The sequence below is a fragment of the Notothenia rossii genome (assembly GCF_949606895.1).
Source record: "Notothenia rossii genome assembly, chromosome: 1".
In the NCBI taxonomy this organism is placed as follows: Eukaryota; Metazoa; Chordata; class Actinopteri; order Perciformes; family Nototheniidae; genus Notothenia; species Notothenia rossii.
Genome location: NC_136912.1, coordinates 28,226,326 through 28,247,518, shown reverse-complemented (window position 1 = coordinate 28,247,518; position 21,193 = coordinate 28,226,326). Strand labels below are relative to the sequence as shown.

General features: G+C 40.1%; 1 protein-coding gene across 3 annotated transcripts; it reads right to left on the bottom strand.

The window, feature by feature from the left end:
* Positions 1–302: 302 nt before the first annotated feature.
* LOC307032392 (adhesion G protein-coupled receptor E5-like) lies at positions 303–20,692 on the bottom strand. 3 transcript variants are annotated; one of them, XM_079670325.1, is made up of 17 exons: positions 20,259–20,692; positions 17,259–17,333; positions 16,651–16,797; positions 16,443–16,568; positions 8,710–8,853; positions 8,361–8,404; positions 8,025–8,135; positions 7,786–7,939; positions 7,256–7,375; positions 6,973–7,172; positions 6,687–6,854; positions 5,905–6,099; positions 4,561–4,778; positions 4,264–4,422; positions 2,535–2,703; positions 2,271–2,372; positions 303–2,090 (listed from the first exon to the last, which is right to left on the bottom strand). In XM_079670325.1, the coding sequence occupies exons 1-17, from the start codon at positions 20,287–20,289 to the stop codon at positions 2,049–2,051; spliced, it is 2,205 nt and encodes a 734-aa protein (XP_079526451.1). In that variant the 5' UTR covers positions 20,290–20,692; the 3' UTR covers positions 303–2,048. The 3 variants fall into 3 exon arrangements, with proteins under 3 accessions (XP_079526451.1, XP_079526452.1, XP_079526453.1); XM_079670326.1 differs by lacking the exons at positions 16,443–16,568; positions 16,651–16,797; positions 17,259–17,333; positions 20,259–20,692 and adding an exon at positions 14,211–14,341; XM_079670327.1 differs by lacking the exons at positions 16,443–16,568; positions 16,651–16,797; positions 17,259–17,333; positions 20,259–20,692 and adding an exon at positions 10,467–10,584.
* Between the last annotated feature and the right edge of the window lie 501 nt (positions 20,693–21,193).

The window sequence follows — 21,193 nt, the reverse complement described above, 5'->3', positions numbered from 1 at the left end:
ACAATCAGCTAATGCTAGCTAATTATCAAGGGATGGTCGGTCCTGTGTGTAATTCGTCAGTTTGCTCACGTTATGACTTGTGCTACATTTATCATAACGCAATGTAAGCAATTGTACAAACTATTGGCAAATTTGAAGTTTTTATTCTGAAGTATGACTCTTAAAATGAGGGCAAGATTTTTGATTAAAATGTCAAATATCAAGAAACATATATCCATTAATCTATCTATCTCTATCAATCAATCAATCAATCAATATCTGCTTGGGAATGTCATCAAATCATTACGAAACCACACTACATATTTTTCAGATGAAATAGAAGCTTTAATAAAAATGTGTGCATATTCTAAAAAACACTACCAAAATACATACACAATTACAAAATAGAAAAATAAGTTCTTATAGGCCACCTTTAAAAAAGAACATCTATTCTTACAATAAGCTTCTTACATTCACAAAATAATGTTGCATAACGCACATAGCTTTTTCACACACAAATACATTTTGCAATGAATGAATTAAAGGTAATGATGGTCACAAAAAATTGCAGCCATACCAGAACAGTTTAGTTGTTAAAACCAACATAAGAGAATCAGGCTCATGGCGATTTTTTAAGACACACCAATCACATACAAAGAATTACCATTTTGTCTTTTTTTTTTCTGCAGATCAATGTCTCTGATACATTTCTATAAATTAGAAGATATATAATTAGTTGCTTTATACAGCAAGTAAACCGTTTTATTTAACACGTAAACTGTTCCGGTAGATGAAGCTGCTTCTCAAGTCTTTTGATTATCACATGCACCAATTAAGTGAAGATGTGCTTGACTATCATTTTGAAAACAGAAAAGTGCAATAACAAAGAAACACAGGTCTGTACATCTCCCATCAATATACCTTATTTAAATAGTCAAAGTTCTCATTTCAGGGATGTGATTCTTACAGTCACTAACAATGTGTGGACACATACTCTATCAGCTATAATAAGAAAACATGATAACAAAATGGAATTTAACTCCATTTAAACACTTTGATTGCAGGAAGTTGCTGGCTTATGGGAATGGGTGGGTCTGTTTTCACGTATTTCCAGAGTGACTATTTTTCGCTGTATTTGTTTTTCTTGCTTGCTAATTGAAACATATTTCTATATCTTCATATAAACTAGTGAGAAAGACACAGCTTTATGGCAAATCAATAAAGATTATTTTTTAAAAGCCACAAGTGAATAAAAATCACTTATTTTGTATAAGAAAGAACAAACTACAAACATAAAATCCTTGCAGAAGCCCACGTAGGATTTGTAGGAACATGACGGGACCATCATAGGCACGCCTTGGGACATGTGCATCATAAATCAGTTGTTTCTCTGCCAATACTTTACATGGAAACAAATGGAACATTTCCTTGAACAAAAGGCACACCCATCCTTCTTTTACCAAAAACATTTATACAATTCTGCGCAAACTGATTGCTCATGCTTTGAACATAAAGAGCTTAACTCATATTTTCTTGTTGCCTACATATTGTAGACGTATTTCTCTGTGCTTGAAAATAAATACTCTGTCAATGTACAGTTTTTATGTTTTACTTTGAATCCTTCCAAAGGCAACACAGCTTATAGTATGATTGTGATATGTTTTGGATAAACATATAGGATACTTGAACATCTTTTAGTTAAACAGTTCCCAAATAAACATTTTTGCCTGCTGTGACAACAATGGGATACAACTTTGGCCCATAACGCAGTTGACTGGCAAAGTCTGCTAATCATGTTTTTGGATCCAGGTTTATGGTTTTTGAGATGTAAGATATGTGGTCCCTTTAACTTCCTTAGGGTCTAAAAGGCCTGAGATTTAACTCAGATTCCACCCAGATGTATCATGCAACTAGTGGGAGGGCCCCTGATTAGTTATATCTATAAAAGTAATTGGTGCCATTTGACCTTATAGTAATTAAATAATGACTGGATTTTTGTTTGAATTGATACAAACCTAAAATCAGAGCTAGCTCATATAGGGTAAAGGTAGATTCAAAGATAGAGCACTTCATATTTGGGATTCTCCGGTGTGCTGCCCACTTCGCAAAGCCTATAAGAACACAAATGGCAAAAGTTTAGAAACAATTGCAGTGCAATACCACAATGTAAACATACTCCATAACAAGTTAATGTTACAAATAAATGAAAAATAAATACTCCAAATTGCACTCTAAAGCAGTAGTGTACTTAACTTAGAAGGCGTTAAGAAGTGAGGTCGCTTAATACTTACTTGTGACTGACTACTGGAGGGATTGGTACTGGTGAAGTCTGAGTATCTCTTCTCCTGTGGTGTGCAGATACAGGAAAGGAAATGGGCGTACTCCTCTCTCACCTGCAGAGGGCAGCAGAACATCAAAAAAAAAAAAAAATTCAAAGCTCAAAATGATTCCATCTTCATTTTAACACTTTCTCTTGTAGTTCATTTATTTATAGTGTTACTATTTATGTTATTTCCCAGGCACACACTCACAAACCCACAGTTGCTGTTTCCTACCTGTTTAGACAGTAGGCAGTGCATGAAGAACACCAGCACTCCCTGCAGGCTGTTGAGGATAGTGAAGATGTATGCCACCACTGTGTTGTCCTCTTGAAACAGGAAGGCCCCAAACACCCACATAAGACCCAGAATGCACATCTGGGCGATAGCTGTCACTGTGAAAGCTCTGTAGGGAGATCAGAGATAGAGATAGAGAATGAGAGGAAAGATTAACAGATTAACACAGCGATGACTCAGAGGCTACTGCAGTGTCTGGAAAACCCCCTTACAGTACAAGTATTAGGAAAGGGAAGATGGAGGGAAGATGGAGTTGAGCAAAGCAGCTGTCTACTAAGAGCAGATTGAATAATAGAAACTAAAGGCCACTGATGAACATGTTTTTTGGTGATTATCTTATTAAAAGAAAAGGAAGGAAAGAATGAAGGAATAAAAGAAGAAAGGATGGAATAGAAAAAGAGAGTAAGAAAGGAAGGTAAGGAGAAAAAAAGGAAGGAAATAGGCAGGAGGGGGGGAGTAGGGAAAGAAGGTAAGGAGGAAGGAAGGGAAATAAAAAGGTTTAGACAAGAAAGGAATTATTAATAAGTAGCAAGTCTAATTTACACCAGGATATTACTATTTTAAAAGATCCCATGACATGGCCATTTCTACTGATCATAATTCCATTGTTGAGGAGGTGTACTACAATAGATTTACATTGTTCAATGTTCCAAACTCACATTGGTTTCTCATACAGCATCTCTGTATAGTATGTGTATTCACTCTCTGTCCTAAACGGCTTGTTGGAGCTCCCCACCTCCTTATGAGCCCAGTGTGCTCTGATTGGTCAGCTCGCCCACTCTGTTATCATGAGTCCACCACCGTTACAGCGGAACATCAGTGATTATGTGTTAAAATGGCGTTAGCAACCAGAAAATGACACCAGTAATGACAAACAGGTGAGAATGCTGCGTGGGGTCTGGGTGCCGTGTTGGTGGGGCGTTGTGCGGCTCGCTGCTGCGAGGAGTGGACAGTGTGAGCTGTGTTCATTTCCTGCTTGCTGCGTGGGGTCTGCGAGACATCGCGAATGGACGCGGAAGGGGGGGGTGCTGAGGGGGCTGCAGCACCCCCCTTCCCCCCAAACGCGCGCACCTACAGTGTACAGTTTCACCGCCACGAGGCTCCAAGAGCACCCCCCCCCTTCTGAAATGTGGATGAGATCATTTTCCACCAACAGAAACCTTATCACTGTAATTGAATGCTATTTCTTTAATTAAAAACATTTAACTGGGTTTTAGCACAAAAAGTTCACATTCTCAATACCCTGGACTAAATTGAGCATCACTAATTGATGAAGCAGTCTATGTTTATACAGTGTGTTGTCCATGTGCAGTAGAGTGAAAAATGGGCATTCAGTAGATGGAGTGGGGGGGGGGGGGGGAGGAGCCCCTCAGTAGCACGTCATTAGGGAGCAGAGTTGGTACTAGAAAAACATTGGCTACATTTTTTCCTGGCAACACACACACACACACACACACACACACACACACACACACACACACACACACACACACACACACACACACACACACACACACACACACACACACACACACACACACACACACACACACACACACACACACACACACACACACACACACACACACACACACACACACACACACACACACACACACACACACACACACACACACACACACACACACACACACACACACACACACACCTAATTTTGTGCAGTTGGGTGAGGTCTGGGTTGAGGGTGGCAAACTTCTGGGCGAGCTTCCAGACGGTGACTAAGAAGAAGAAGACGTTGAGGATGATGATGAAGCACACAGGGCCAAAGAAGCTCCAGATGAGGCCGTCTTTCAGGGATAGCCAGCAGCTGGTTGAGAGGAAGGAGAACACATGTGCAGGAAAGAGTTTTGCTGACATCACTGACATAGATAGCAGCAGGTTGGTGTAATGCAATGATGTCATTAGTTTCACACATCAGGCGCATGCTAACAGATGTAACACTTACTGCTGGTCAGTGCCGTATCCGCTTGGTCTAATGATGGCAGAAATAACAACGATAACAAGGGGTGTCCCATAACCAGTGAGGTATAAGTAGAGGGGGCGCATGGTGGCGTTGAACACCAGGACCACCATACGGTACAGCTGCACCCCTTCTAACAGCATCCAGGTGAACACGGCCAAGAACAAATAATGGAGCATCGCTGCAATGAAGCTGCACCCACCCTGTTATAGTATGACATGACAACATAGACAAATATAAGGTCAGAGAGGAAGGAGTACAGGAATGAAATGTCTCACAGCAGTAATCTGATCGAGACAATTCTTTGAAAACTAAATGACCACGCTGTTTTACATCATCATGATGACCTCAATTAGAGTTGGATTCATCAAAACAAGACTAGTAAGAAGTAGTAGTATAACAATTGTTTTACAATGTTGTAAAATCCTTGCATTAAAAATAGTTGTACAAAAAAGTCCTTAAATCATTACAACCAACTTAAAGTAACAATGTTGGAGATCTTCATTTATTCATCTTATGACTATAAGGGGCAATTTTTTGTGTGTTTTAGGTTCTCTTCACTTCCGCAAGAACGCTTGTGTTTTTCCAGGGAATGTCGCCAAAGACACCCAGTTTGTACTCTAAATACAAGTGCTTTTATCAGTAGGCTCAATCACTATTCTTTAACCTTATTCGGCAATAGATAATGACGTACCAGACATTTATTTAAATGAAAGATTGAAAATGTATTAATTGAAGTAAAAGTACTAATGTTAGCCATTTTAAAACTTAACATGAATAACAGTTTAGTAACAGTTTAAAAAATACTGAACCAGGTCACTGCTAAGTTTAAATACTTTTATAAGAACTGCACAACCATTTTAGTAAAATCCGAAAAAAGTGGTTTAATATGTGCTTCTGAAATTACAATTTACAGTTGCATAAATGAAAAGTACAGGTTCCTAAAAACTGCAAATAATTCACAGGTAATTTCCACCATTGCTTAAGACACAGGACATTAAGAAGTACAAACAAACTTCCTTTTTAGTTTTTTTCCACTCCACTGTCAGCCACAGTTTCTACCACCACCTCTTTTTGTTTCTCAGGGTAACCACAGGGGTTTAAACTGTTATGTGGCAGGAAGAGGGGTTTAAGGTTTAACGTTGAGGCAGCGCTCGAAAGTGAATGTGTCTCTTGAGTTTTACACAGGCTTCACTGCGTGTCAACACGAATGAAATGTTCTACCCAATGTAAACATTTAAATAAAATTAATGTATTTGTATAGACTATGTTTATAGTGAAGTTATTGCGGTTCTTGAAACTGAATACACAATTTTGTTGCACACATACCACAGGTTTAGTTTGTGAGATGCCGGCCAGAAAGAAGAGGTCAGCTACGAAGAGGCAGATACAGAGGTGAAGGTGGATGGTGGTGCGGGTTCCCTTTATGGAGCGGCAGAACTTGAACGTCAGGATGCACAGCACGAGGCACAGCAGGGAGATGGTCAGCCCAATCTTGGTCATCACCTGGAGCCCAAATGAGTGCTAACAAAGGAGAAACATTAGATCCTGAGTGTATTATTTGCAACATCATGTATGTGTGGGTAAGGAAGATTTCGGAAATAGAGAAGCAAGTTTATTGTCCCTCAGAATAACTCATAATTTGGCCACTTGGAGGCAGCATAAACAAGTTGTAATCACAACATTCGAGTATTATCACTTCATAAACGTGATTCTTACAAGCAAACAGCTGCTTATTTACACACTAAGAATTTACGAGGAAACATCGGAAAGTATTTAGAGTTGTGTTTCCGGCCAACTAGCAGCGGGTAGGCAAAAATGTAATCTCTTCTTTGGTCTCCAACAACTCCTGAGAGAAATATCTACCTCTTCAGTAGCTAAATGCTCGACTATGTTTTAATTTACTAACTTAAAACAGCTGCCTGCTTAGGCCAAACATTGCATAAGACTGAACATGAATTCATCAATACAAATAATAAATCCTACATTTGTAGGAATTAAATATATGAAAAGTGAATGTTTTATAGGACTTTTATTGCCTTTTAAAGTTGGCCTTTTCCCAATAACATTTAAATGTTATGGCTTTTTTATTTGCCTTGTCTGCTTAATACCTTCATGGGGTAGACAGCCATGAGCACAGCGAAACTGCTCAGATGTTCACATGTACACACAGTTTGTGTGGCATTGGACTCCTGTTGATAACAACCATCTGTGGACCAGGTCCCGTTCTCTTTCCAGTACGCACAGATGTAGCTCAGCTCATCCGACTCCTCTGTATGCTATGCACAAACAATACCATCATGTCAAAAGCAGGCTCAATATATACAAAGCATTTGAACATTTCTAAAATGTTTGAGCAAACACGAAATGCCACACTGAGAAGACAGAAGAGACTACCTGTAGATGTCTGAGGGTGATCGTCACGTTGCGATTCAGTTGCTGAGTATTGGGATTAGAAACCACAACAGACACAACTTTGGAGGAGATCTGAAAGGAAGGAGTCACTCCGTCTTTTTCATGTCCTTTGAGCCCCTCAAACGACCGGTTAACCGATTTCTCAAGCTTCTTGTAGCTCAACAATGCAGCCAGAGCAAAACCTGTTTTAGAAATATAATAGTAATCATAGATAAAACTTAAAATTTGGACAAATTTGTCCGAAGAGATGAGGAAAGTGGTTTACCAGGGTATGGTCCCATCCCAGCTGCTGTTGTCCAGTCAGTGTCGAGTGTAGCAACCTCATTGGTCAGCTGAATTAGTCCTGTGGGCCGAGTCTTTCCCCTCTGCACTGCAATCTCAACTTCTATTCGAGTAAATAACTCAATTTAAAGTACAAAGTTTACATCACAGTTTTCTCACCTTCATTTATTACAGGAATACTTCACCCACAAAATGACCATTTGTAAATCTATTACTCAACCAGTGTTAACATTATTTTGTGAAAAAACCTTTGTTTTTCTCCGCGTTGAACAAGAAATAAAATTAGTGCTTTAAATAGTGGTTGTAGCAAAAATGCATGTGTTTGGGAAGAAGTGACCATAACGAAACTCTTTTTTGAGAGTTAAAACAGAGTGAGTAATGGATCTGCAACTGTTAATTCTTTAGGAGGAGTATTCCATTGAACTCAGCATGCATCCTCATCCATAGAAATGGCCTGTAAGCTTATGAATTCTCAAATACAGTATGTTAATCACTAGCTGTCACCACCCTAACCTGTCTCAGTGGTCTCCATCCTGGTGTGTTTATCTTTCAGTTGTGGTCCAATGAGCATAATAGCATTCTCCACCGTGCTGAGCAGTCCGCTCACATCTTCACTGCTGTTCAGTTGCCCGGGGGATAGGATGGACTCGGCCGCAGTGAATAGTTTCTGTTCAAGTTGCAGAATGTGAGAGCAGATTTTGAGAATACTGTTTGTATTTTTGTATGTGTAAGAATGTTTGTGTTTTGTCTACCTCAAGTAGCGCCTCTCCATCAGTCTTCACTTCACTCACAGCACTTGGGTTAGAAAGAGCCAAACAGCTGTTTCTCATCATGAACAAAATGTCTGCCAGGCCTCCAAGCGACTAAGAGACGGAGACAGAATAATAAGGGTATTCAGTTTGCCCTATACTAAAGAGAGGGCTGCAGGGAGGTCTGGAAATAGAGGAAATTGGCTTAAATGTTTCTTAGAAAGACCCACAGCGCTGGACTATATCTTACACTGCACTATCAGCTGCAGGGACAAATGTAAGAATAAAGTTGATACGATAAAAAAAAAAAAAAATGGTATATCTAAACATGCAGCTTACCGAGGCGGGTCCACCGTTTCCATTGAAGCTGTCACACTTGAGTGCTAGATGGAACAGAGCGAAACAGATAATCATCTCACTGGTTGAACTCGTAATTTCACAACAGCATGCATTGATAGCAGAGGAGTGCAATACAAATCTACACAAAGCAGCAGCTCTGAACAGAAAGGCATGCATATTATCCTGTGAGAGTTACGCAACAGATTATCTGTAATCAGATGAGCCAATACATCAAAAATAAAAATCTACTACAATGGTATCTTTGATGGGAAGGGTGTGAACAAATCGAGGCTTCATACAAAGACATGACCGTAAGTAACGGTGATGGAGAGGGACTCTGTAAACTCACGTGAGCACTTTGTGCTGTTGTTGCCATAGTTGGTGTATCCTTTTGAACAGATGCACCAGTAACTCCCATTCCTGTTCATGCAAGTCCCTTCACTTCCACAGAGGTCTTCTTGTTTCCTTTGAGCTTCATAGCATTCATTTATGTCTGTGTAAGGAGAGGAAACAGAGACATAAGCAATCACTGACATTACACAAGGGTAATTATTTCCGTGGGGTAAGTCTGACAAAAATCTGGATATAGCTAGTAAACTATTGCAAGTGGACAAATCATCTCTGCAATGGAGGGGTGTACGTTTTTCTTTGTAGTCAGAAGGATTTTAGAAACACCTCTGAACGTTACAGGCAGCCCGTGTCGTGAGATGTTTTTAAGAGCTACAATTTATTCAAGCGGGAGGAAGGGGAAGGCTTTGGGGTTTAGGTCAGAGTACAGAGAGAACAGGGGAGGTGAATCATGATGAATCAAAAGCAGGTTTGACCTTTTCAAGATCTACCCACGACTGGCAGTTTTTTAAATATAGAAATCTTTCTTAGGAGCAGCAAAGCTTTAAAAAGACCAGGGCTACAGTCAGAAGAGTTGTTTTTGTTCATCATTAAAAAGCTCCAGGACTCCCAAAAAGACAAGATTATCACCGCTCAAAAATGAATAGGATTTGCAGTCAAATGTACGTCTACTCCAAGAGGTTTTGATACTACTGAGCTGTATGAGTAGTCGCTTATGTGGCTAATGTTAGCTAACAATATAGAGGTCTAACCTCTAATACATTATTTTAGTTTTTTTTAATGTCTCTATGTGTATAGTTATTTCATATAGTATAGAACATACATTAGTGTAACAATTTACAGGGGAAGTTGTGTAAATCACTTAAAGGTCCCATGTCATGCTATTCTGGTTATTACCCGTCCCCTTGTGTGTTATGTAGCTTTTTCTGCATGTAAACGGTCTGCAGAGACACAAACCCTCAAAGTACACCTTGTAGCGAGTAAAACTCTAACACAGACAAGACCTGCCTATGCTGCCCCCATGAACGCCTCGTTGGAGATTTCTCTTTTTCCATTGTTTACTTCTTGGGTATAGTGACGTAACGTAACGGCTCCGCAGATTGTTCCAAATGGACCAATCCCAGAGTCGCGTAAGTGATGTCATAACTGATGTCACAATTGTTTTCCTCCGCTAAATATGAGAGATAACTAAGATAAGATAACTTTAATAAGATGCCTGTGTGCTTAGTACCAGGTTGTTATCATACCAGCAATGGGTCTTGCTAGTTCTTTCGCTTCCCGTCTGATCAAAGGACCAGGAGTGGCTGGATCAAGTTAGCTACCTAGCTAGTAGCAAGCACGTTAGTTAGCATTACAGTCTTAGCCTTGTCATTTTTATTAGCCTTAACATGAAGTAACATTAAGTAACCCAAAATGTTAAACTCTAAGAGTAGTAGTGATATGAAGAGTACTGTCACACCGGTGTGATCATTCTATAATACACAATTTAAGCCTGGGGGAGAAATGCTAATGCTACATTAGCATTGGCGATCTTTTCTACTTCATGCTATCTGCACAAATGGTTGACATTAAACATTACAAATATCAGGCAGTTCAGAGAGAATCAAAGCAAGGCAGGCAGGCAGCTTTGCATGACATTCTTCTGGACGTGTTTCATTGTGTTGATAGTGAGGGTAGTTAATCCCTTTTTTGACAAGACAGTAGTGACGGCCATCTTGGTGAAGCGTTTCACACAAAACAATAGAGGTTTCTCAATACTCAAATTTCCCCTCCTCGACTCCTCGGTCCTCCAGTAGTGACCCGGAAATGAATTTCAGCGCGCCATTTTGAAGGACATCTCATTTCTCTAAATGCAAATCGAGGATCGAGCGTCGAGGAGGCTCTCTGGAGGAGCTATAACCGAGGATACACTGATGGTTCCTCCACGGATGCATTTCCGGGAACGGCGGAGGCGTGACGCACGGCCGGACTTATCTCAGCCAATGACAGCTCTGCATGCATTCCCTGGATATTATTTTAGAAACTGCTTTCATCGCGTCGCGATGTTTCCAGAGAGAACAGCTGCGAGGTCCGTGCAGAAAGCAGAGGAGTGTGTATAATATATATCACTCAGTATAACAGGCCTACTCTCTTTATTTGCTAGAATAGATATCTACAAACAAAGAGTCGATATTTTTCTAAGACCATTTAGTACTTCACATAATAAAATACACAACGGCTGTAGCCTGATTATGCTGTAGGAGCTGTAGGTGTGTGTGGTACAGTGTGTAGGTGCGTGTTGTACAGCGTGTAGGTGTGTGTGGTACAGTCAGTGTGTAGGTGTGTGTGTTGTACAGTGCGTAGATGCGGTGGACGGACGGGTCTCAGTTGGTTCGGTGTCCTCTGCTTACTTTTAATACTTGTAAATACAACTTTTGGCCCGTAATTTCAATTAAATTGCAGTTTTGTTGTCAATCTAAATTAAATTAAAGTAAATAAATATAAGTGGTCATGAACACATCTGTCCATCAGACAGAGTGCTGCTGTGCCTCCTGTCATCATTAATGGACGTCTCTTTAAAATGACCGCTCAGAGGAGAGGAGTTCTCGTTTCTCTAACCGCCTGCTGCTTCCCCTCCTCTCTCCTCGGTTCCCCTCTTCGGCTCCTCCGCTCGCATCTCCTGTGGGCGGGACTAAGTCTGGAGGAGGGGAGTCGAGGTGGGGACATTTAAGAATTGAGAAGCCACTATAGTGTTACTTCACGGTTTTACGACACATTTTTATTTTTTTGACTTGCAAAATTATCTTTTAAATTGACAAACATCATATGTGTAATTCGTTGCACAATTCAAACGGGATCGAAAGATAATCTTTCTCCCTCCATTGACTTCAATACATAATTTTACCGTAATAAGGTCCCATGGAGCTCCCCGGAAGGGGAGGGACTTCGCCACTTGGGCCGGGTGACGTCACGGACTGATACGGAAGTTGCAGTACCGCCGTTTGGACACAACGGATGTTGGGCACAGAGTCCGGCACTTCCTGGGTGCGCCGGACTCAGATGAAAATATTCGTGGTGGCCAAACGGCGGTACTACACTTCTGTTTGGTTGCCAGGCCCGGAAACACTTTTTCTCATTGACTTACATGGGGAAAGAGTGGTTTGTAAATCGTTGGATATTTTTTTTTTTAACTAAATAAACTACACAGTATGAACACTTGTATAGACCTTATTAAAAACATGCGTTCCTCAAGTTGTAAAAACGTGCTAATAACGTTATTCTGAGTTATTTCCCTCTGCATTATGAACGCGCATCTAACCCACGGGACCGCGACTCCCGGCACGTTCATTTCACGTGTTCAGCACTACATGCATTTATCTTTACCCATGGATGCACAATAACAACGGACCCGTATCTTCCATCCCACGGAGCTGTAATAATGGATATATTGCATGTTTGCTGTAATTCATCATTCGTAAAATATCATACTACATGGGCTGTATGATTAAATCTTGTACCGTAAATGTTGTATTAAATAAAGTTAATATTACAGACATTAGATTAACGTCCCTGTAGCTTCTTATTGTACTTAGAAGCTTATTGCACTGTGTGCAATAATTCTTTCATGCTAAATGAAGCTCTGTTGCTTGGATATCACTAGATCCTGTTACAGCGTAATATAAGTACATAACGATTGATGTGTACATTAGCACAATTACTAGCTAGCCGCTAGATGCTAACTGCCTGCTTGTTAATATCAAATCCATCATACTACATGGGCTGTATGATTAAATCTTGTACCGTAAATGTTGTATTAAATAAAGTTAATATTACAGACATTAGATTAACGTCCCTGTAGCTTCTTATTGTACTTAGAAGCTTATTGCACTGTGTGCAATAATTCTTTCATGCTAAATGAAGCTCTGTTGCTTGGATATCACTAGATCCTGTTACAGCGTAATATAAGTACATAACGATTGATGTGTACATTAGCACAATTACTAGCTAGCCGCTAGATGCCGCCTTGTTAATATCAAATCCATCATAATAACAACTAGTGATGTCTTTTTGTCTAGCTTGATTTTGTTCCCCAAACGTATGCTGTGAAGACCCGCCCCTACTCTGATTAGTAGGTTTCAGCAGGAGGAGTGAGGTGGGTCTTAACGGAATAGGCGCGAGAGAGAAGTCATAACAAGTGGTACAGGACAGGTAGACGACGTGTTTTTCGGATGGAAAAATAAGCCAAACGCGAAAACGCAGCAGCATTTGGATGCACTTCAACCAAAACCCAGGCAGTGATAAAGCGCACCATTTGTAAAGGCAAAATACCCTTTGAAGCAGGGTCAACAAATAATCTCCATCGCCACTTAAAAACACAGTATCTAATATTAAGAGTTGCATGAATTTCATTCAAGGCAAGGCAACTTTATCTACTTAACACATACGGAGGGTAAATTCAAAGTAGTACATTCACGGACATGAATGACATGGATATGGCGCCACCTTGTGTCGTGTTTACAATGCAGATTATTGACATTAGGTCTGGCAATACAGTCAATCATTATCCTGGTGATTATTTCAAAGATAAACTTAGTAACCCCGCAAAAAAAACGGCTCTTTTGAACGGCTCTTTGAGAGGAACGGAGCCATAAGATCCGGCTCCCTTCAAAGATCCATAATTCCCATCACTAATAACAATCCATTACCATGCTGTCATGAACGCATCAACTCCTGAACAACAACAAAAAGCCGGCGTTTATCCAGTTTGTACACAACGATGGAGAAACTTAACAAGCAGCAGTGGTCCACTGAAGAGACCAGCTACCTACTGGGAATTTGGTCTTCCAAAGAGGTACAGAGGAAGCTGGAGCATAATCGGCCATTGTTGTTGTTGTTGTCGGTGTCAGCTGTGAGGGGTTTCCGCGCGGTTTGGCTTTATGAAGCAGGCACGCAAACGGTTACGTTATGACTTAAGAGATGACGCAATGACGCAGCACCAGTCGGACTCTGGGCAGTGCGAAAAGAGCCGGAGCTAAACCAAAGAACCGGTTCTGAACCTGAAAAGCTCTAGCACGGAGCTTGAACCGGAGTTGCGTTGGTGTGAATGAGATCCTAACTCAGACTCTCTTTGCTTTAGGTCAAGAAGTTAAGTTCCTGAGTCACTGATTGGTTGGAACAAACAGGCGGACACACAAGCTTTTCATAGCCGTTTATTATCGACCGCATATAGGTGTGAGGGCCGAGAAAAATTTTCTCCAGAAATTAGCTTCAATACCAAAGTGGCGAAACAGTGTATTGCAGTCACTGTTTTTAAAAATTAAAAGCAGTGTTTCTAAGGAATTTCAGGGTGAACTTTCGACTAACAGCCGCGCCACCGCTAACTCAGCTAGGGGAGGACTTCATTAGCTGTGGTGCTAATTAGCTGTGATGCTAGTGAAGCTAGCGGCTAAACATATATCATCAGCGAGGACAACGGTCGAAAAGAAAACAAAATAACTCTGTGAACAAAGCCCAGCTGCAAACCTGCCGACGAGAAATGCCAAGAAACTGGTGTGTGGAGCCGCTGTTCCCGGTGATAGTGAGGACTGTGGGTAAGTCATCTTGTTTCAGGTGTTTTTACCGTAGATTGAAGCCCTGTTCGCGGGGACGCGCAAAGGTGACGTCATCGCGTGTATTGAGCATTCGCCTAGTTTTCCAAGCTTTTTTCTCTCTTTTGAATGATATATTTCCCATCAGATTAAACAGCAAACGGCTGAATAAATAATGTGCATACAATTGCGAGGTGGCTCGTTTTAAGGACATCATCTTCGTATTGGAACAAACTTCCGTTTTTAAGTGTAGTCCCACTCTGTTATGTTCCTCCTTCCTACAGAACAGACAATGATAAGAATGAGGTATGAGATCCTAACTCAGACTCTCATGATAAGATGTCATTTCTTTGTCAGTATAGTCCTATTTCTTAAAACCTTCTCTGTTGTTTAAGTGTCTGATAGCCTACTTGATAACCACGAATAATAATGATATAACAGTAAAGATATAACATATATGATAATGTCAGACACTGTGTTATTTTCATTCAAGCCTAAAAGATCATTTGTTCAAATTAGCTTCACTCCCTTTAATTGGTCCTTTGAATGTATTGATCTTATATCTGTGCCTATATCACACTATTAATGTTCCTTATTTTAGACTAGGTTTTTCCTGGTGTCAATAGGGAATATCTGCACTGTTCTCTACATAACATGTTCAGCAGAGCAAGTATTTCTCCTGCCAGATATGGCACCCCCCCTACAACTTTGTCCAGGACAGTCACACCGTCACCAAAATCACAATGGTGTTGCCTGTTCCCCTCTAGTTTATGCTCACCAAAGCATTTTACTCTGGGCCCAGCAGGTAAAAAACTAAAGAGGGGCTTCCATATCCGGCAGAGCAGGTGGACCTAACATAGGGGGGTCCGGGGGCATGCCCCCAGGAATATTGTCTTTTAAATATTAAAGTTAAAAGCATCAATCTGGTGCACTTTGAGAGCAAAATGAAGAGATCTATGGATACATCTCTCAACACCCATTTGAAACAGAACTGGAAACAGATTTCCTTTTTTCTTTATGGATATTTTACAAATTACCCTTTTAAATTTTGTTCTTTTTTTACTGTCATATAGTCTTTCATACCTGTTTTTCATTTATTCTCTTATTTTTGTATAACTATAATGATCATATAAACGTGTGCCTCGGAAATAATGGTTTACATTAATCGTGACCAAAACGTTTGAGACCCGGCCACAAGAAGCTAACAACAACGATCTCCGGTACCGGTGCGCTCTCTCTCTCGTTCCACACACACACAGAGTTGAGCTTGAATCAAACACAGAGACACAGACGTACTTGTACTGTATCATATTATATTCAAATCAATAATTAAAAAAAAAAAACATTCCCCCCCCCCTGTCATGGCTCTGCGCCCCCCACTTTGAGAAACACTGCTGACTCATTTAAAGGGAGAGAGTGAAACCTTCAACTGTTAACATTATGTGTTAGTTCTGTAATGTGGGATTGGACTTTAAAGGTCATTTATATTTTTTAATGTTATTGAAGAAGAAGAAGAAGATTCAACTTATTGTCGTTGCGTAGTGCAGGTACTATGTAACGAAACGGTTTCTCTGCATTTGACCCATCCTAGTGTTAGGAGCAGTGGGCTGCCATTATGTAAGGCGCCCGGGGAGCAGTACCTTGCTCAGGGACACCTCGGTAGCACTTGATCTTTCCTGGACTTGAACTGGTGACCTTCCAGTTGCCAAGCCAAGCCAAGTCCCTATGGCCTAATGCTGGTTAAATAAAACAGCTAATTTAAAGACAAAATATACACCACAAAGGTGACCAGTTTAGGAGTCCTTACTCTTTCATAAAGTAAACAAACACCCATTCATTACGCCTCAGAAGCATATGGTGCAGGCAATACTATTATTGAATTGTCTAGCAAATGAGAAAGAATGAAATGAATCAAAATAACTTTTCAAAAGGGCATAACTCCTTAAATGTCTCAATCTGGAACCATATAAAGTATATGTTTTCATGATACATCACTTACTCACATAGTTAACAATTCATTTCCTGAGAATCAACCAAGAGATTGACAGAGACATCGTTTTACTTGTACTTGTAAACACTGTTTGGTACTGTTATTTATTAGAAACATCACGTCTCTTTTTTTTCTCAGACAAGCTTGTATATAACCGACAATATCATAATAACTCACCCGTGCAGTTGCTAAAGCCACTCTTGGAATAGCCTAAGTTGCAGGTGCAGTTGTAACTCCCCATCAGGTTAGTACACTGAGCAGCGGGACCACAGATATTGGTAAAACCGATGCACTCGTTTACCTCTGACAGAAGAAGTGAAAAGATATGTTAAACAGTTAAAAACAAAGAGACACAGATCAAACATAATGTCATGGACAGACTTACCTTGACATTGTCCATCTTGTGTGAAGTTCACCAACCCTTTACTGTGTGCGTAGCCTTGATGACAACGACACAAGAAGCTACCATTCGTGTTGAAGCATTCTGCATTTCCCAGACAAATGCCTGGAGTTTCTTCGCACTCATTCCTATCTGGATTTGGTTACAAACACATAAAGCAATGAGATTACAATTTAAAGCAATGAATCTCACAGGTCAATACAAAATATAACATGCTTCATTTGTAGATGGAAAACATTTCATTTTGATTTGAAGCAGCCTCTTTTTCTGTAGCTCCTCTTTACATTGTATTTCTTTTTGTTAGCTGATTAAAACTAAAAGGATCCAAGAATCTTTTAACATCTATTACTGACAATGTTTTCTTTGCAATCCACTCTGAATGAGAGCACTGAGCAGTGCCTAAAATGGAAAAACAAGATGAATGTCATACAAAAAAACAACTTTTCCTGTTCAACTCCAGTAAGAGGTATTGCATTGGAACACCATTTATCTCTGAGAGCTGTTGTATTAACTACAACAATAATGGCAATAGTAGACAAAGGCAAGACAATGAGAAGGGATGCTTAACATTTGAGGTAATGGCAGATTATTACCAACACATTGTCCTTTTGCCGTGTTGAAACCATGGGAACATTCAGTCAAACATTCCCTCACCATAACCAATACACCTGGAGGGAAAGAGAGAAAGGTCATTTAGTTCCATTGACAAGTAAGACGTGTATAAAGCAGAGCAACCATACTTGTGCACTAATGCCCACTTCAGGTGTTCTTATTAATTATTATTATAAAAGTTGGCTGCAGAAGCCACTGGTAATGATGCTATATTTGAGCAACGATTGTAGCCCTGTGCAGTAGTGGTGTTCCATTTTAAATGTTGCCAATGCCTTTTAGAGCCCTTTGCTGCTGATCAAATTGCAACATATTACATAACTTCCCCAAACTAAAAGTTGTGAATCACTTGCAGTTTTGTTGTTGAGCTATTACCGGATTTCCAGTGATGATGCTTTTTACAGCTCACTCAGCCTTCATTACAACTCTTGGTCTTGTTGATACATGGGTCTCCATTGCAGCCCATTGTAGTGGCTGAGTATGTTTATTAATTCACGGGACAACAATATGAACTACATATGTGCGCAACTTATTTGAGTGTGATTGTTTTATTCCTCCTGTTTATCTACACCCATGGTTCTACCCCAGCTTGTCAGATTAAACGCACACCACAGTAGACACGTGTCAATCACATTTCCTGACTCATGATTCAGTGGTATGGCAGAAAACAGCACCCCCATTCCCTCACATTGTGTAAGCAAAAATGGACCCTCCCTTATGTTCCCTCCCCCGATCACAATGAGGCCTCTGTTGTTGGTGGATTTCTCACAGTAATGTCTCTTTAGGAGAAGCAGGCAGCGTTTGACAGTGAGTCTGTGACTGAGCCTTACTTTATGACTTAATAACTGCGGACATATACAAAGAGTGACTCTGTGCTCAGCTAGCAGCTGACATTTATTCACCAGTAGGCACAGTGGTGAATTTGAATAGACGTCTGTAACATAAACTATCCTCTCAGTGGGTCTTTCTTCATTCTTTATAAGCTGTATGTAGCTAGATTTAGTTTATTATGTTGCTCTTCCTGTTGCATTATCTTATAGGCTGCTAGAAAGTGGAGGCTATAAATTCAGGCAACACCAGGGTTTCTCTCTAACTCTTTCTCTGTCTATTTATCTGTGTATTGAGTCGCATGCATATGAAAGTAACTGCAATTTCCTATAGCCCAAAGGCCTCATTTTACACTCGTCAAAAGTCATGCTGAGTCATTTAAACTGTGTAGTCACATGTTTACAAATCATTATGTGAAAATGAAGGGGATTTCTGCTTCTGCCCACCTTTTGTAAAGACACTACTGGGTTAAAATACTTCTAATAACTTGCTGCTCTGTTACTATAATTGTTCATGCAATACCAATAAAACAAACCGGTATCATGTAGTATCATGTGAATGTAGACATACATGATGATTGCCGCTGCTGTTTTTAAGGGGATTAATAATGAAATAGTCAACAGTAGTGTTTAGTAATTGAGTCGTATATTGTCTTCAAACATGATTGACATTGTAAACGATGTCTGATTGTAAAACTCCACAATGTAAATGACTATATTAAATAATATTGGAAAAACCTGCATTTTTAATTTTGTAGGAAATAAACAGCAAGTTGTAAACACATTTGAAATGACCGCCTTATGAACTTGTTATGGTTAACTTGTTTTTTATCTCGCAGACGCAGAGCAACCTTAACTTGATAACGTAAAAAATAAACTATCCTAATAGCTCTATTTTTGGTCTTCTGGTAAGGTAATTGCTGCTTGCTTCTGCATGACACAGAGTGGATGAGAATGGTTAAAAAACTAAAGCCACACATTAGTGGGACAGAAAACCAAAACACTACGTTTTTTAAGAAGCGAAACTACTCTGGGAAGCTAAGGGTGCACGCAGTGTTGGGTCACTACACACAGCCCTTTTAATGTTACAACTTTGTTTATTTCGTCTCTTTTTTCATTGATAAGTTATTTAAATTCAAAATATGATTTGAGAGAGTTTGTAACAAAAAATAAACAAATAGCACAAGAGGGTACAAACAGAACACGTTGGCTATTGGATCGTGCAAAGGCAAATAGATCAACTAATAAACAATGAGGTAACGGTTTAATATCTGTTTATTATCAACAGTATATATTATGTATCATTTCTTAATTTTTACAGTTATTGTTGGTATATTGCAACACCCCTACTGTATATAGCACATGTTTGTTAAAAATAACACGGTCAACATATAGAATGATTTATGACGTCTCCTGAAAGACAGAATTAAATAAAACTCTTACGGTGTAGTATTTTTTAATTGGTAGGCCTACTGTGTAACCTGTACGTAAAAAATGTGCTGTTTGGTGGTAAGCCTCTAAAAAATCTGTCTGACACAGATGTACTCCAGAAATGTCCCCATCCTGTCAGGGTTTGTGGCGTACTCAAACAGGCTTATATCCTGCTGTAATTCATGTGCCTTCAGACCTCTGCATGCTGCCACAACTCTGGGTTGGTTTTACTCTGTCTGTGGAGCAGACGTCCAGAGACCGTTTCTTACCACACAGCAGCTACTGTGACCCCCATCCATACATGACATCTGCACACAGCTGGAGGGCTGCGCTCTGCTTCCTGTCTTAAAGGGTTAACGTTACTGATGCTGCTCATGTGGCCTTAAAATCATTTTTTTTCAACTTCACACCTTCTGCTATCATATTCACATGTTGTGACCGCTGTTACAGGATAAAAGTCACCGTATAAGTTGTTGGACCTCATTCAAAGTGAGAAGCAAGGTTAATATACTAATAATGAAATACATGTATTTACACATGTTTCCATAGCCACCACATAGTAATGACCATATTTGTGTATGACTGACACAACAAGTTGACACACATCAACTGAAGTGTTACAACATTTCCAAACATCCCCATACTTTTGGTTTCTTCTTTCCTTCTATCACACACCCACACAGTCACACACCGACACACACATTGTGATCTCATTTATAGACTTACCGAGAATAAGGAGCTCCTTCCCAGACCCCATGTCCAAGGCAAACCAGCAGATTACTGTATCAGAACTGTGAATTAGTTGTAAATCATTTAGGTCCAGTTAAAATCCTGAAAATAAAAGTTTAGATCCTGACAAAGTCCAAGGTCCGGAAAATCCAGCAGGAATGAAAAACAAAAAGTGAAATCCTTTCGGTAGAGGATAATTGTATGGCAGGAAAGTAACAGTGAACCTTCACCAGCTTTCTTCCTCAGAGTCAGACTCTCAGTCTCTGAGCACGCCTCTCTCTCTCTCTCTCTCTCTCTCTCTCTCTCTCTCTCTCTCTCTCTCTCTCTCTCTCACTTGTCTGTGTGGCCTTGTCTCTGTCACTTCAGTCTTTCTAACTCTTTCCTTTCTCTTTGCATATCTTTCCATGTGAACACATTTCTTACACTGGCAGCGTATCACATTGCTTGTACAAACCCCCCCTCTGTCTACGCCGTCTTTCACATTTCAATTTACGCTCCACCGGCTCTATTTCAGGAGCTATTCACAACACTCTCATGAGGGACGGAGAAAGAGAGGAGGGGGGAAAAGAGGCAAAAGAGAGGCCGATGACTAACGCTCAATCTAAACAGCTGCTGCTGTACTTGAGTTTTGCCAGTAAGTAATCTTATATCTGTTTCCATTCTCCCCGACTCCTACTCTCAATCTCCTCCTACTTTTCCTTCTTCCCCCCCAAAATGTGCAGCCCTTCACCCAAATCTAGTGAAAAAAGTCCTTCTTTCTGTTCTCAACCCCCCAGACAGAGAGCAAACAGGCTGATGACGGATGCAGAATGACCTCTATTAAAGGAGACCCTACAAAGGACCACAATGTTCAAAGAAAACGGAGGGGGGTATCAGTCCAATATTGTATCACTCAGTTATCTAATGACATAAAGCTCTAAGCTAAAGGATAA

What these genes read in the sequence shown, in the direction of transcription:
- LOC307032392 (XM_079670325.1), bottom strand. Translation starts at nt 20,289, where the DNA reads ATGGGGTCTGGGAAGGAGCTCCTTATTCTCG. An exon ending in CAACAGCACAAAGTGCTCAC is followed by an intron (nt 8,405 to 8,709) that starts GTGAGTTTACAG and finishes TGTTCCATCTAG; the next exon opens with CACTCAAGTGTGACAGCTTC. An exon ending in TCACCCTCAGACATCTACAG is followed by an intron (nt 6,855 to 6,972) that starts GTAGTCTCTTCT and finishes GTTTGTGCATAG; the next exon opens with CATACAGAGGAGTCGGATGA.